Consider the following 16,952-nt stretch of genomic DNA (forward strand, 5'->3'; position numbering starts at 1 on the left):
GGTAATTGCTCAAGTTCCGAATTTACTACAGAGTCGACCACTCTACTTTAAAGCACTCCTCTTTAACTGTGGGTAACTTTATTTCCTTGAACATATTAAAAGTGACCTTTTGATCATAAACCTTCATCGAAAGCTCTTCTTTTGGCACATCGATCATAGTTCGGCCTGTAGCCAAGAATGGTCTTCCCAAGATAATGGGAATCTTCTTATCTTCCTCAAAATCAAGAATTACAAAGTCAGCCGGGAAGATGAGTTTATCCACCTTGACCAAGACATCCTCCACTATACCTCGTGGATAAGCGATGGAATGGTCAGCTAGTTGCAATGACATGTATACCGGTTTCGGATCAGGCAGACCAAGCTTCTTGAAAATAGATAAGGGCATCAGATTGATGCTAGCTCCTAAATTACATAAACATTTGTCGAACGACAAGTTTCTGATAGTGCAAGGAATAGTGAAGCTTCCAGGATCTTTAAGCTTTGGAGGCAACTTCTGTTACAGCACAGCACTGCATTCCTCCGTAAGAGCAACGGTCTCTAAGCCATCGAGCTTCACTTTCTGCGAGAGAATACCTTTCATAAACCTCGCATAGCTAGGCATCTGTTCAAGAGCTTCAGCAAAAGGTATGTTGATATGAAGTTTCTTGAACACCTCCAGAAACTTAGCAAATTGCTTATCCAACTTCTGCTTCTGCAGCCTCTTAGGAAAAGGAGGTGGAGGATAGATCTGTTTCTCCCCTGTATTACCCTTAGGAGGAGTGTGTTCCACAGTAGTCTTCATTGGTTCCACTTCCGCTTCCTTCTGCACTTCTTCTTCAGCCAAAACTTCAGATTCTGGAACTTGAGATTTTCCAGGCTCTTCGTCTTGCTCAATTTGGGGGCTTGCGACCTTTTCAGACCTCAAGGTGATGGCATTCACCTGTTCTTCAACTTTCCTGTTGCATGGATTGGCTTCTGTAGCACTAGGAAGCATTCCTGGTGGTTGATTCAATAAGGCATTAAAAATTTATCCTATCTGGTTCTCCAGATTCTGGATGGAAACAACCTGGCTTTGGCATATCAGAACCTGGTTTTTGCACATAAGCCTCAACTCCTCCAATTCAGATTTTTCATTCGAAGATAGACCTGCATCATGAGTTTTTTGTTAAAGTTGGAGTTGTTGTCTTGGTGCAAATTGTTGCTGAAAACCAGGAGGGTTGAATTGTTTTGCTCCAAACTGCTGGAACGGCTGTTGCATCGCATTTTAATTGTTGCTCCAGCTGAAGTTAGGATGATTCCACTTGTCAGGATGATAAGTGTTTGGAACTGGTTGCTGCGATCTCTGAAAGTTGCTCACAAACTGAGCTGAGTTACTAGATATAGCGCATTGCTCCGTCACATGCGGACCTGCACATAGCTCACAAACACTGGTTATCTGATTAACACCCAAGTTAGCCAGAGAATCGATCTTCATAGACAATGCCTTTAGTTGAGCAGTGATAGCCGTAACTGTATCCACTTCAAAAACTCCTACTACCTTGCCCTGTGGACATCTTTGGGTTGGATACTGATATTCATTAGCAGCCATCAGTTTAATTAGATCATAAGCTTCCTCATAGCTCTTTGCCCATAATGCTCCGCCTGATGCTGCATCGAGCATGGGTCCGGACTGTGCTCCCAACCCATTGTAAAAATAAGTGATGATCATCCAATCAGGCATTCCATGATGAGGACACTTCCTAGGCATCTCCTTGTAGCGCTCGCAAGCTTCACATAGCGATTCTCCCGTTTGTTGCGCAAATTGAGTAATAACATTCCTTAGTACAGCTGTCTTCACCACAGGGAAGAATTTAGTAAGAAACTTCTGAGCAAGATCTTCCCAATTAGTAATCGAACCAGCTGGTAGAGAGTGTAACCAGCTCTTAGCCTTGTCCCTCAGAGAGAATGGGAATAGTATCAGCTTCACAGCATCTTCAGAAACACCGTTGAACTTGAAGGTGTCGCAGATCTCAATGAATTCCCTAATATGCATATCGGGATCTTCAGTTGAAGAACCCCCAAATTGGATTGAATTCTGCACCCATTGAATTATGCCAGTCTTGATCTCAAAGGTATTAGCTGTGATAGCTGGACGGACAATGCTAGATTGAATGTCATTGATCTTGGGTTGAGAAAAATCCATCAAGGCTTTCGTTCGTGCTGCTGGATATCCCATTATAATGAGTATCTGAAACACAAACAAATAAACCGTGAAAGTAAAAGAATCTGAGTCAGTGAACTTTAACGACCACTGATGACAAGCACATAAACTAAAAATTAACACCGAGTCCCCGGCAGCGGCGCCAAAAACTTGTTAGGGCGAAAACACGAGCTAAAATTCATGCAAGTATACGCGTTCGCAAGTAGTATAAGATATAAATCAGATCCGTTCCCACAAAGACTGGTTTAGGTTAAGTTCAATTTATGCCCCTATGCAATAATGTATGGTTATCGCTCAATGCTAAGACAAATAACAAATTGGGTTTTGATTAAACTAAGAGATTATACTAAATAACATTAACTAAGAGAATTGAGGTTGAATTACTATATATGACAAACATGGGATTCTAACTTCATTACTACTTCATTCAATAGTCTTTTCGTTCTTAACCTTAGCATGTGATGGTGATGACACTAATCAGATAACACGAAACTGATAAACGCCAACTTTCGTTGCATGAGTACCATTCTACCAGACATCCACAAAAGAGATAGAAGCTGAATAGGCACCAATTATATTGAGACCCTATATGTCTATAGAATTTGACAACATAACGGTTTAAGCACAAGTTATCCATAATGATTACATAGGGCAAGTAAAATGGTTAGAGTTACCCACTAATCATGCATACAATACATGAACCTATGCTAGCATGGCAAGTTCTAAATCTCAAGATTCACTGTATCTTCAAAAGAGATTAACAAACTATCTTATATATTAGCAACGCACATAAGATGAATAAGCACAACCAATGCTAGGATATCAATCAATCACCACACAACAAGATATCGAAACAAATTAATTATTGAAATCCATAAGTAAATTCGCTAGAATCCCATGATAACGATTAGTTCATAATCGAACTCATCGTCACCATGGGTTCCAATGAAAGCATGGTATAAATAAGGTCTTAATAAACTGAATAATAATTAAAGTACGAATAAACGAGATCTAGGTTCAACAAGAATGAAAACGAACATCCAAAGTTACAACTAATTCAAAGAATCACAAGTTGAAAACAAGATCTTCTTTTTCAAAGTTGTTTTGTGCTTCTAGGTCTTCTTCTTGGTATCCCAATCTTTCCGGATGATGAGAACCCTTTTTTTTAAGTATATATAAGCCCATATTGGACCTGAACCCTTAAAATCGTCAAATTCCACTCAAAAAAGGCTTTTTCAGCGAAATCAGCGAACTCAGCCGCGCATCACCAGGCAGCCGTGCGGCACACCAGGCGGGCGCCTCCACCAGCGGGCGGGCGCCTCCTCTGGCAAGCGGGTGCCTGAAGCATGTTTGGAAAAATTCTGATGAATCTTGTTTTGGCCATAACTTGAGTTCTACTCGTCAGAATTAGGAGATTCAACTGCCTACGCGAAGCTAACGAGATTCTCTACAACTTGACAATGGCCTTGGCTTCCAAATATGATCACTTTTTATTATTTCCTTTAAAATCTCTTTTCTTCATTTAATTGATACATGAAATGCAATAACACAAAAACACATCAAAATACCAACAACTTGAGTTCAAAACACCATTTTAAGCTTGTAATAAAGCGTTCCAAGTGGATATAAAATCCACTTATCATATGCCGGCATGGGACTTAGTCACTTGAAATCGTGGGGAGAATCCCTTACAGCTTTGTCTCAGGTGGACCAGAGTATCCAGATAGGTATAAGATGTTAGTAGTAATTATAGTAACTTCATGTAGAGGTTACGAATAATTGTTTAAGATCCTGTAAAGTAATTTTAGTGTAATAAAAGAAGATCACATTTTGTACATTATTTCTAAGGCTATAACTTGTGTATGTGTGCGTGAGATTGGGGTCTGTTGGATTATTGAATCAATACAGGTTACACATGAGTGAAGGATGGCGTGATAACCCAGATTCCTGACCCCGGATTTGGGGGCATTATATTTTTAGCCTTTCAAAAAATATTTGGATATTGTGTGTGAACAATGTAGTTTGATTGTAGAGATATTATGTTAGCAGAATTAAAAGAACATGCACAACAAACACAATATTTTGAAACTCGCTTAATTTGTATTAATTAAGTTTGTCTTGCTATAAATCTTGGGTTCTTAAAATTATAAGAACTCAGCTTCTTCCTTGAGAGAGTACAAGAAAATTTAGATCTTTTTTGTTACTTCTAAAACAAAGGACTAGTGTTTACTTTATAGATTAGTAAACATGGGTTTATACAACATGCAATAAGATGTACTAAACCCTTTTCTAAGTTATCTCTAATTCTTTCTATTTTTGGCTCAGTAAATTTTTGCAAATCTTGTTGTCTGTGACCATCTTTTGTCAATTCATCTTGGTCCTTGAACTTGCACTCTTCAAGCTACTTTTGTAGACTTTTCAATCTAAGTAAATAGATCGTTTATTGATTGATAATCCCAAATCTTTAACTTGTATGTATTACTGTATTTGAGCTTCATGTCGATATCTCCAGTTCGTTCTATAGAAAAGTGACATCTCGATAAGTATAATAACTTATCGAGATCTCCGAGTTTTCCATAAGTGTATTTGGCTTGTCGAGATCTCTAGATCTCTATAAGTGTATTTGACTTGTCGAGATCTCTAAATCTCTACATGTAGAAATGAACTATCGATATCTCTGAGATCTCTATATACATTTTGACTTGTCGATATATCTGAGATCTCTAATAAGAAATTAACTTGTCAATATCTCCAATTTTCACATTTTCATTTTGACTTGTCGAAATCTCTGAGTTCTTTACATACAGAAATGACTTATCGATATCTCCAATCTTTACATCTTCATTTGACTTGTCGATATCTCTAAGACTTATCTATAAGCCATTTTGGACTTCTCGATAAGTCATTCTGCAGTTCTTGAATGACTTCTTCATATAACTTGATCTATGACTTGTCGATATCTTGACTTAAAATATTTTTCATAAAACAGATTTATTCAACTCCAAGATTTTACATCTTTTCTCTAAGGCATGATCTTTGCTTAATCTTCTAGAGTTTATTCTTAGACTTGAAATTATTTACAGAAAAATACATCAGTCTAATCTTCAATCCTTTTTACAGACTCAAGAAATACAATACATAATACATATTTTGACTATCATACAACTAAATCTCAAGGTTGTCAATATGACTTAGTCTTGTTATTATATACGCATGTTTTGCACAGCAGGTGTCTATGCCTTTGCCCTTCCAGTTTCTTCTCATAAACTCCATGAATTCCATCATATCTTCAAACTTCTTGTTTGTATCTACACTCACATAAGTAAGCTAGATGAGTTGATTCCTCATATCCTACATATTTTCAGCACCTCTGTTATGTTCCTCCTCCACATAAACTTGTAACTGATCTAGGTTGTTGCCCAAGGTTGCTATATCTTTCTCATATTTCTGAATGGTATTTTTAACAGCTTGATCTACCATGGCCAAGGATTTGCTTTGATACCACTTTGTAACGTCTATAAAATTAGATCTACAATTATACAAAATATTGTTGAAAGGAGATAAATTATGTAAAAAAGAAAAAAAATTGTCTATATTTTAGATAATTTTCTCCAAGCTCATATATAATGACCAAAATACATAATGGTATTAAAATGGCCTATCCTCTATTCAACAATGGGTCGCATACTAAGCATATTAAATAATTATAGTCCAATAACCAAAATAGGCAACTTCTCTACACCATAAACATATTATTTCAAGTTCAGCGAGTAATAATCCACCGCACATAACACTAAAGCATCTTTTTCATCTATCTTATGTTACTCTGATTAGCACATTTTTCTGTTAATTCATCAGCCATATCGATCGGGCAATTACCGTAAGAACAGGGAAGAAAAGGTGTCGATGTTCCCTAGTATCAAACGAATATACATAAAGTTCATTTACAGAGTCTGCAAACCGCATATAACCGCTCCGATCATACAATTGAGTTCCTGTTGAAAATCTTTAAATTGTGTTCAACTTCTTGTACTCCTTTTGACTCTTTGGAAGGATCAAGTTTTAACCGTTGCACCCGCTCTGGATCATTGTTCTGAATCAAAGTGTTGTCACTGCGGAAGTTTGGGGGAATTTTTGTGACTTACGACAGTCATTGTTGGTATTGTGTTTGATTTTTCTTTATCGTCTTCATAGCATGCATAATTTGTTTTTGTTCAGTTACTTAGTAGACCTTTAGAGGTATATTTCCTTGTTATTTATTTATTTTTAGTTTATTTACATTTTAATAATTTTTTGTTATATAGTGTGTGTTTTTCATTTTTAAGTTGTGTGTTTTTGTGCCATAAAGTTATCTTTGATTGATGGATTTGGTAAGAAATAGGGGTGGTGGTGGTGATAGTGGTAATAATTTAGGGAGAAGAGTTTCTCGGGAGGGGCAAGGGTCAACTAATGTCTATTTTCGAGTAGGTACACTGAATGTAGGTTCTCTGACTGGAAAATTTTTAGAACTTGTTGATATGTTAAAGAAAATAAAGGTAGATGTGGTTCGCATTCAGGAAACTAAGTGGAAGGGTGGTAGCACTAAGGAAGCAAACGGGTTTAAATTGTGGTATTCAGGGGTTGGTAATACAAGGAATGGTGTGGGTATTATGATAAGTACGCTCATGAAGAAGAATGTAGTAGAAGTGAATAGAGTCAGTGATAGGATTATGAAGATTAAACTCGTAGTTAATGAAGAGGTCGTTAATATTGTAAGTGTGTATGCACCCCATGTTGGCTTGAGTGAGTTGGCGAGAAAGAATTTTTGGGATTGTTGGATGAAATAGTTAGATTGATACCTAGGGACCAGAGTTTATATATAGGAGGTGATTTTAATGGTCATATTGGCGAACAGTCGGATGGTTATGTAGGCATTCATGGGGGTTTTGGTTTTGGGTCGAGGAACAGGAGTGGGTGGGATCTTTTGGAGTTTGCATTGGCACAGGAATTAGTGATTGTGAATTCTTGTTTTAAAAAAAAAGATGATCACCTGATTACTTTTAGGAGTGGAGGTTGTAACTCACAAATAGATTATCTTCTTATGAGAAAAGGCAACATGGATTGTAAAGATTGTAAAGTATTCCCAGGTGAGGCATGTACTACTCAACATCATTTGTTGGTAATGGATATATGTATGAGGAAAAGAGTAGTACACGATAATAGAGAGGTGACACCGAACATTTTATGGAAAAATCTAAAGGGAGACAAAGTAGGTACTTTTAACGAAAGGATTGGTTTGGCAAGAGACAGATTTTATGATAAGGATGTTAATAAAATGTGGAATCGATTGGCCTGTACAATCAGAAATGTAGTTACAGATATGTTAGGTGTTACCTCAAGAAAGGTTCAGGTGCAGAAGGAAGCTTGGTGGTGGGACCAGGAGGTACAGGAGCGAGTAAAAATTAAACATGATCATTTTAGGGAACTTTTGTGTTGCCAAGATGATGAACAAGTTGATATGAGACGAATTTTATATAGGGAAGCTAGACGTACGGCTAAGAAGACAGTAGCGGAGGCAAAATCAAAGGCGTATAAGGCTATGTATAATCACCTTGGTACAAAAGAGGGTCAAAATGGTATTTATAAATTGGCGAAGGTTAGAGAAAGGAGGAGAAGAGATTTAGGTTTTGTTAAGTGTATAAAGGATGTTAATGGACACGTGCTAGTGAAGGATAAGGATATTCGGAACAGATGGCATAACTATTTTAGGGAGTTATTTAATGAGGAGAGAATCGGTGTTAGGGAGATAGGAGCAGATAATGAGTCTAGCTTTGACTTTGGTGTTCAGCCTTCTATGAGCAGAGCCGAAGTTAAGGGAGTATTACATAAGATGGGGAGAGGTAAAGCTACGGGGCCGGATCAAATACCTATAGAGGTATGGTTGTGTTTGGGTGAAGAGGGAGAGCAATGGCTAACGAGGTTATTCGACAATATACTTCGGACTAATGACATACCGCCGGAATTGAGGCTTAGCATGGTAGTGCCGATCTATAAAAATAAGGGAGATGCACAGGACTGTAGCAATTATCGTGGTATTAAACTTTTAAGTCATACTATGAAATTATGGAAAAGAGTGATTGAAACTAGGTTAAGAAGTAAGGTGGAAGTGTCAGAAAATCAATTTGGCTTTATGTCGGGCAGATCGACCTTGGAAGTAATTCACCTTCTTAGACAGTTGATGGAGAAATATCGTATACATAGTAAAGACTTACACTTGGTGTTCATAGAATTGGAGAAAGCATATGATAGTGTTCCGCGTGAGGTAATTTGGGAAAGTTTGGTGGCTAAAGGGGTGTCATGGATATATTTGAGGGCGATACAAGAAATGTATTTTCAGGTAAGGACGTGTGTTCGAACACCGGTCGGGGATACACATTATTTTCCAGTAGGAATAGGACTTCACCAAGGATCCTCGCTAAGCCCATTTCTTTTCGCAGTTATAATGGATATTCTAACTAGGGGGATTCAGGATAGTGTACCTTGGTGTATGTTATTCGCAGATGATATAGTCATAATTAAGGAGACAAGGATTGTAGTTAATGTAACATTAGAGTGATGGAGGTATATATTGGAGTCTAATGGATTGCGGGTAAGTCGGTCTAAGACGGAATATTTGTGGTGTAACTTTAGTGATCAACCGAATGATGAAGGGGTGGATGTTCTGATGGCCGATCAAGTACTGCCCCCCAAAGATAATTTCATGTATTTGGGTTCCGTTTTGCATAAGGAAGGGGGGATAGATGCGGATGTTACACATCGTATCAAATCAGGATGGCTAAAATGGAGGGCTGCTACAGGAGTATTGTGTGATAGGAGGGTTTCTTTCAGAGTAAAAGGAAAATTTTATAGGGTAGCGATCGGACTGGCCTTGTTATACGGGTCGGAGTGCTGGGCATTGAAAAAGGCTCAAGAATGTAGGTTAGAGGTGGCGTAAATGAGAATGTTAAGGTGGATTTGTGGACGTACCATGTTGGATAGATTGTCAAATGGTTTTTTCAAGAATAAATTATGAGTTGCGCCTATTGCAGAAAAAGTGAGGGAAGGTCGACTGCGTTGGTTTGGGCATATTAGGCGAAGAAGGGTAGTTGCTCCAGTGCGCAGGCTGGAGGATTTAGTGGTATCGGGGTCGAGAAGGAGAGGGAGGCCAAGGAGGACTTAGACTGATCTACTCACGCTGGATTTAAGGGCCCTAAACCTCAGTGCTGACATGACCTCGGATAGGAGATCTTGGCGCAGGAGGATTAATGTGGCAGATTAGTTTGGACTTTCGTAGTTTGCATGTGTAGTTTGTAATTTAGTGCACTTTTTGGTAGCTTGTAATAATTTTCTTTGTCTAGTACTTACTTAATAAGTTTGGTAGTTTGTTCTCATAGTTATTAATAGTCTTAGTTGCTCGTGTAGGTGCTACAATGACGCTTTTTAAAGCCATATGACTAATTACATGATATGGTAGATGGGTTGTGTGCTGTTTTAGTTTTTTTGGACAGGTTTGTGGTAATTCAAATATTTAGTTTGGAGAGTGATCTCCAAGGGAAATATTGCGTTTGAGGCATCAAAAGTAGTGCAAAATGAGAAATAGAAGGGGCTTACGACAATGAACCAATGAACAAAGCTTTTTACGGTAAGTCCCCTGTGAAGAAGGTCATGGGCTGAGGTATTGTATTATTGTTTATCGTTGCATCGCTTACTGTACTTATGTTTAGGGATCATTGCTTACCTAGGACACACATATTTGTGCACACACAAGTCGGGGATATTTTGAGAAAACAGCCTCTTCATTCTTTGGAATGAGGGTAAGGTTGCATACGATATTATTGGGTATGATTGATTGAAATAATATTTAATTAGGTTTAATCTTGGCCCTAATTAGACAAATGCTGACACAAAATAACTAAAAGGCGATAGGATACTTATGGACTTCATGTGGGAAACAAAGATTTAGCAGATGGAGCAATTTTGCGCAATTTCTCAAAGGGAGAAAAAGAAGCAATAATTGATGACCTTAACCAAATACACAGTCTCAAAAACAAGAAGATTTTTGTATGGGCTGATTCGGGACATAAGAAAGCTTAGAAGAAATCGAAAAAGGCATTCGCGAAAGTAGTCAAATCAGGGGTAGTGGCGGAGACTCAGGAGGGCGAAACTTGCAAGCACAAGGATGAATGACATGTAGTTTCTTCAAAGAAAACATAGCATACACCAGAAAATCAGGCAACTTCACAAACTTCCTTCATGAAATACCGCATATTTTCTTAGCAAAAGGTTTTTGGGACTGTTTAAGGATTGTGGAAAGGTAACAGACATACTATTATTAAGGAAAAATGATAAAAAAAAATGTAAGATATGACTTTGTCAAAATTGTTATAGAGTAAGTTTAATTCAAAGTTATAAGTCATTTCTATAATTTGAAATTAAGTGTCAAAAATTTCAACTCCAAAATGTAAATATGTATAAACGTATTTATGCATCTAATCACATCATCATATTATTATAAATAGATGTATGTTATTGTACTTTAAATAAAAATTAGGTTAAAGTGACAAAATTTAGGTAAATAAAAAAATATTTGGTTTAAAAATATATTTAGTATTGGAGTTAAAATTTTGTCTTAGCATCAAGATACTTTTTGATACTAAATTATGGCTAGATGCATTGGACTTGCTGTCAGAGAAAGAAGTAGAAAACCAAAAAATCAATGAATAAGTTTTATAAGGGCAAATGATGCTTGAATAAATCGGAGCATATGTAGAACATGAAATAGATAATGGATTGTTTAGATCAAAAGTAGGTTAGGCAAAAGAAAAATCAAGGGCAGAGAGTTTTTAGGAGAAATTGCTTTTGAAAGGTTTGGACCTTATCAAAATAGTACGATTTGAATAAAATTTTAACTAATAACCACCATCTCAACCTTATATTTATAATTTTTACAATGCTAATTTTTTGAATATTTTCATACTTAAAAATAAAATAAAAATTAAATTTGATCACTTGAAATATTTTAAAGTTTGGGCACATTTAAATATATTATCTAGTTTTGTTCTTTAAGTTGTAACTTAAATTTATTTCATTTAATTTAACCAAGGTTGTTAGTTTGAAATTTTTAAAACTAGATTACTTCAGGGCGTCCCGGCTATATTATAATTACTTTATAAAAATTTATTTTAAAATAGTTTTATTTAATATATATTATTGTTCTTATTACGTATAATAATGAGCAATATAGTAAAATTATAAATTCATAATTTTAAAATTAGCATAATATAAATTTTGAAAAATTATTTATCATTTTTTTATTAGAAATAAAAATATTAAAGTAAGTTATATATATATAATTTTGGAAGAAAAGTGAAATTAGAAATACTTCCAAATGGAAAAATATAGGCCGCAAATGAACAAAGTTGTTTGTGAACAAAACTCGTGATCGACTCGTTTAAGTGAACTCGGCTCAGTTCGTTTTTAAACGAGCCGGTCTTGAACGTAAAAATGAACTCGGATAAATAAACGAACAGAGCCAAACTTTTTGCATGTTCGGCTCGGACTCGGCTCGTTTAGTTCGGGCTAGGCTCGAACTCGGTAACTCGACTAGGCTCGCATAAAGTTTATATATATTATAAATATAAATTATTACTAATCACTTAAATGTTATTACTGGTACATTTTTTCAACATTTATTAATAATTTAATTATTTTAGAGATTCTGTTTATTTTTCTAATTTTAACACTTACTTTTGTCGTAAGTAAACTATCAAATTGTTATCATGATACATTCATCTTCAATTATTTATATTTCATAAACATCATTAAATAACTTGTAATTTACATAAACCAAATTTAAGTAAAACAATAAAATAAAATAAAATTTGACATTGTCGTTTTAAAAAGTAATATACGATTTATAAAGTTATGAATGTCTCAATAATTTAAAATAAAGTTGGATATATTTTTAATAATCATCTTGAAAAATAACATGATTAGCTAGATTAAGAAATAAGTGTAGTGTGCGTCTGCATATATAATTTTAAGGTAAAACTAGCAGTTGATCTCGATACAACTTATAAAATTATAAATTATAATTTAAGGTTATTCGACTGAAAATATATTCAAAATATTAGTGGACAACTTGACTCGCCTCGAGTTCGGCTCAGTTCGGTTGTTCGTGAACAAACTCGTATTCGGCTCGGGTTCGACTCGTTTATAAACGAGCCGAGCTTAAATATCACTTTCTGCTCGATTATTAAACTTGGTTCGGCTCGTTTTAAAAATAAATTAAATTCGGCTTAGACAAAACTCGACTCGGACAAAACTCGGTTCGACTATGTTCGTTTGCAGCTCTAAAAAAAATATGCTCTGGACATTATCTCTAGAAATATGAATTTGTTTAGACTCCAGATCTAAAAAGTTGTAAGTTTTATTACATACGGATAGGGATAGCCTATAAAAACACAATGAAATAACTGTGGGAGAAAACTTATTTATGTGAACTTTAGATATGGAAATAGCTGTGGGAGAAAACTTATTCATGTGAACTTTAGATATGAAAATATAGCTGAGATAGTCAAAAGGCCTCAAAGGAGAATAGTGGGATAATTTGTTGTTGTTGAATAAGAGTTTAAAAGGTGGCTTATAATTTAAAATTTTAGATGGAAACCCGTTAATGTTATTCTAAGAACACATTTTCCTAACAACTTTTTAGATAAATTTGATTAAAGAAATAGAGTTTTACAAATGTCTAAGCATTAATAAATGCTTGTGCTTATTCTCAGCAACCCCATTTTGTTGTGAAGTGTAAATATAAAAAAATTTAATGGAAAATGCCCTTAGAAGCAAGGAAGGATTGTGCAAAAGAGTTAAATCCCAACTCAAGTGCATTATCTGTTCTTATAAATTATAATGTGAACATGACACTGAAATTGATTTTCAACAGTTAGCTATGGAAAACTGAATAAAAGAGAAGGCATTGTTTTTATGACTCAAGAAATGTGTTCACGTTGCCACTCATCAACAATGATAAAAAAAATATCTATATTTATTATAAGCCCGAATAAGATAATGACCCGAGACATCGAGACGAAGCAATTGAAACTTAGCAGTACTTTGTATAAGAAAAAGGCAAATGATGATGTGTAGCTTTAGCAATTCAAACTGGTGGTGACAATTTTGATGAATGAGAAATAGTTAGATTAGGGAAATCAAGTAGGTATAAGCCTTTTTGTACTTTACCAATAACAAGTGATTTATTTATAAAATAGCCCCGCAGACAACAAGTGTCATCAATAAAATGAATTACAGGTTTTAATTAAGGTTTTAATTAAGAAGTAAGAGTATCTCCAACGGTGGAACCTAAAACTATTAGTTAAAATAAGATTAGTTAAAAATTTATTGAACCTCTAAGTACTTTTAGTTAATCATTAGCTATATTTAACTTTTTTATTAAATTCTAATATATATTAGTTAAAATAAAATTATAATATTTATTTAGCAAAAAAAATTATAATATTTAATAAATTATATTTAATGCTAATAGTAGAACATTTTTATATTTATATCAATATTTTAAAGTAAAATTTAAAAAATAAAAATAGATAATTATTAAGATTGATTGAAAATATAATAACATACTTAAAATAAATGGAAAAAATAAATAACAAACATTAATACATATAAATAAAATATATTATGACTAAAACATATGTTTTATATTAGAATTTTTATAAATTTAGTTGATAATAAAGTAACATTTATATACTTAACATTACATAATATTTATTATGTTCTAAATAAAAATATAAATAATACATCTATATATATAATAAAATAATGATAAACATATATAAATAATTTGTATATTATAATAGTGCCCTATATATATAATTAATGTTTGAATTTTTAAAATTGAATGGAGTTTTACAAAAATAGAGGGATCTTTTGTATCTTTAAATTTGAATATATATAATTACTAATTTAATTTTATATTTTAACTTTAAGTAATATTAACTATAAAAATTTATCATCAAAAAATTGTAAAAAAAACTTACTTTTAACCAAATTTATTAATTACTTTTATAATAATTTTACTGTACATTTTAATATAAAAAACTATTAACAAACTACTTGGATAAAAAAAGAATTAGTTAAATGTTTTATAATATATAAAAATAATGGTTGTTAATTAATTTTTATCATGATTTAAATATTTTAACAACATCATTAAATATGTTATATATATATATATATATATTATTTCCACTTATATCAAGTAAAAAATAATTAATTTTATTAATAATTTCTTACCAGCCCTATTTTTTTAATATAATTAACCATTATAGCTAATTCCGCTAAACACAATTCCTTATAGATTCAGCTAATTTTATATAATATCTATTTTTTACTTATATAGCTAATGGATCTAGCTACTCACCTTGAAGAGCATCTCCAACCACACTCACCTCTTAGGTATATTTGTCAATATGACATCTATTTTAGCTATTATCTTAATTTTTATGCACTCCAATAGTAGCCACATGTTAGGTAAAATTATAGCTATTGATTTTGGTCTTCTATATTTGTTGATACTCTTCCGTCCTCTATATTATTCCACGTCATTTTCCTTATTTTTCTTAATTTTCTCAAACCCTAGTCTATAACTCTTTTTTTCATCAACCATGTCTTTAAGTATTATTATTTTTATTTTTATGTAATGTGTGAAAATAGGTTTGTACAGCTAATTGATAAGTAGGTGTGTACATGTATATATTATATACTATGAGTAAAGTTCTATGGAGTCCACCTTTAATTGGAGTCATCGGAGTCCATATATGTTCTGCAAGTAAAATATAGCTTAAAATATTGCAAAACATATTATTTTTCGACAAACATCACTATTCTATCAAAAATCTTGTAGATTGCATACATTTTACAAGCAGAACATTGCAAAAATATATATTCTACAAAACATGTTTAGTTTGCAGAACATAAATGTTCATGTTACAGAACATATTGCAGAACATACATATTGTACCGTAAATATATGAGATTTGCATGATTTTGTTGAAGTTATGCTATTTGTGTAACATGTTTTGTAAAATAACACGTTTTACAATATATTTTATTTGCAGGACGTAGATGAACTCCGAGGACTCCGATAAAAAGGTGGACTCCATAGAACTCACCCCTCCCTATATATGAATCCAAATAATATGGCTAGAAGGGGTACAATAGGTGGAAAATAAGGGGAAATGACGTGGCCCACTCATTCAACATATCTAATGTGTTTGTTTATGTGCATCTAAAATTTTACCTAATAGATGAAATACTTTCTTTTATATATCATATTATTTATATTTTTAAAATTAGAATTACCATTTATTGCTAAAAGGTGCTTGAAGATGCTCTAAGTTCATAGAAAGGAGATTGAAGATGAAGTGTGGCATATCAATTGAAGATGAAGTGTGGCATATCAAGTACATTAAGATAATGTTGTTAGGATGTAAGACTGATCTTATGAGATTAACAGGACTGACATTTTCATTAGGGAGAGAAATGTTCAAAGGATGATGTAAAAAATTAAAATAAAAAACACTAATTTTATAAAAAAGAAGTTAACGTATATGTCTTGTGGACAAATTTTGTTAATTTTGTTCGCAATTTAGGTCTTTGTTGAACAGTTGAGATTTTGGTTTTGAATTTTTAAAATTGAGAACATACAATTTCAATTTCACTTTTATTCAAAAACCTATCTGAACGACACCATACACTACCCTAACTGAAACAATTGAAAATTGCAATGTTGAAAAGGCTCTTGCTAACACAAATGATCCCGCATCCGGGAAAAATTGTTTAATTGTTAAGTTACAGTTGAATATAAAATTTATGCTATATGTTGATTCTACATTTTTTTTAATTTCCATATCTCTTCTTAAAAAGTATAAGATAATATTCTGATTTTCCTCTAGTACCTTAACCTCTTAGGACAAACAGTTACTTAATATAATATCATAACTAAGTTTAGATGGGATTGGGTTCGAGTATTTTCATCCACATTTATTTAATTTAAATATTTATATTGATATTGGTTATATTTGTTATTATCAATCATAGCAAAAATTATCATGCGATTAACGAAAAATATTTATATTAATATTTGTTATATTTGTTATTATCAATCACACTAAAAAATATCATAAGATTTAGAAAAATATTAAAAAATATAAAATATTGTTCTCGTCTTAATCTGCTGCGAGCCTGCGACTGGTTAATACTATCATCATCTTCATTTTTTTAGCAAGTATAATTATTGCTATAATATGAGATAAAAAAAATATATATTAGTACAAATAAGACTTTTATTCCAATACAAATTTTATTTTATAGTCAAATATATTTAGATTTAGTGAAATTTTATCTCTCTCTCCTAAATGTCTTCGAAAACAAACTATTAATCAACATATATTTTATTTGTAGGTATTTAATAATATAGTAAGAATAGCTCTATCTTTAAATATAATATGTGTCCAACTATTCATTTATATCTTTATAAGATCAAATATAGTTATAAATTGAATTAATTTATTTTCATTTTAATCCTATGGCCAATTATAAATTATAATTTATAACTGTGAATTGGACTCGTTCTTGGACAAGTCCAACAGAACCAGTTTCACATACCAACTAATTATATATGTAGATCCCCATCTTTGCTTTTGACATCTTGCAAGTAAGAAATATTTTATATAGT

At 33.0% G+C, this 16,952-nt stretch overlaps 1 protein-coding gene and 1 non-coding gene across 2 annotated transcripts; both read left to right on the forward strand.

Moving 5' to 3' along the window:
• Positions 1-1,697: 1,697 nt before the first annotated feature.
• Positions 1,698-1,804, forward strand: LOC141670203 (small nucleolar RNA R71). The gene has a single exon (XR_012554445.1). It is a non-coding gene; the product is annotated as a small nucleolar RNA R71 (small nucleolar RNA).
• Positions 1,805-6,540: 4,736 nt separating this feature from the next.
• LOC141665577 (uncharacterized) lies at positions 6,541-8,774 on the forward strand. The gene is made up of 2 exons (XM_074471561.1): positions 6,541-6,930; positions 7,074-8,774. Exons 1-2 carry the CDS (start codon positions 6,541-6,543, stop codon positions 8,772-8,774), a joined length of 2,091 nt encoding a protein of 696 aa, XP_074327662.1.
• The last annotated feature ends 8,178 nt before the right edge of the window (positions 8,775-16,952 follow it).

The sequence above is a fragment of the Apium graveolens genome, chromosome 6 (assembly GCF_009905375.1).
Source record: "Apium graveolens cultivar Ventura chromosome 6, ASM990537v1, whole genome shotgun sequence".
Lineage (NCBI taxonomy): Eukaryota > Viridiplantae > Streptophyta > Magnoliopsida > Apiales > Apiaceae > Apium > Apium graveolens.

What these genes read in the sequence shown, in the direction of transcription:
- LOC141665577 (XM_074471561.1), top strand. Translation starts at nt 6,541, where the DNA reads ATGGATTTGGTAAGAAATAGGGGTGGTGGTGGTGATAGTGGTAATAAT. An exon ending in ATGAAGAGGTCGTTAATATT is followed by an intron (nt 6,931 to 7,073) that starts GTAAGTGTGTAT and finishes ATTGGCGAACAG; the next exon opens with TCGGATGGTTATGTAGGCAT.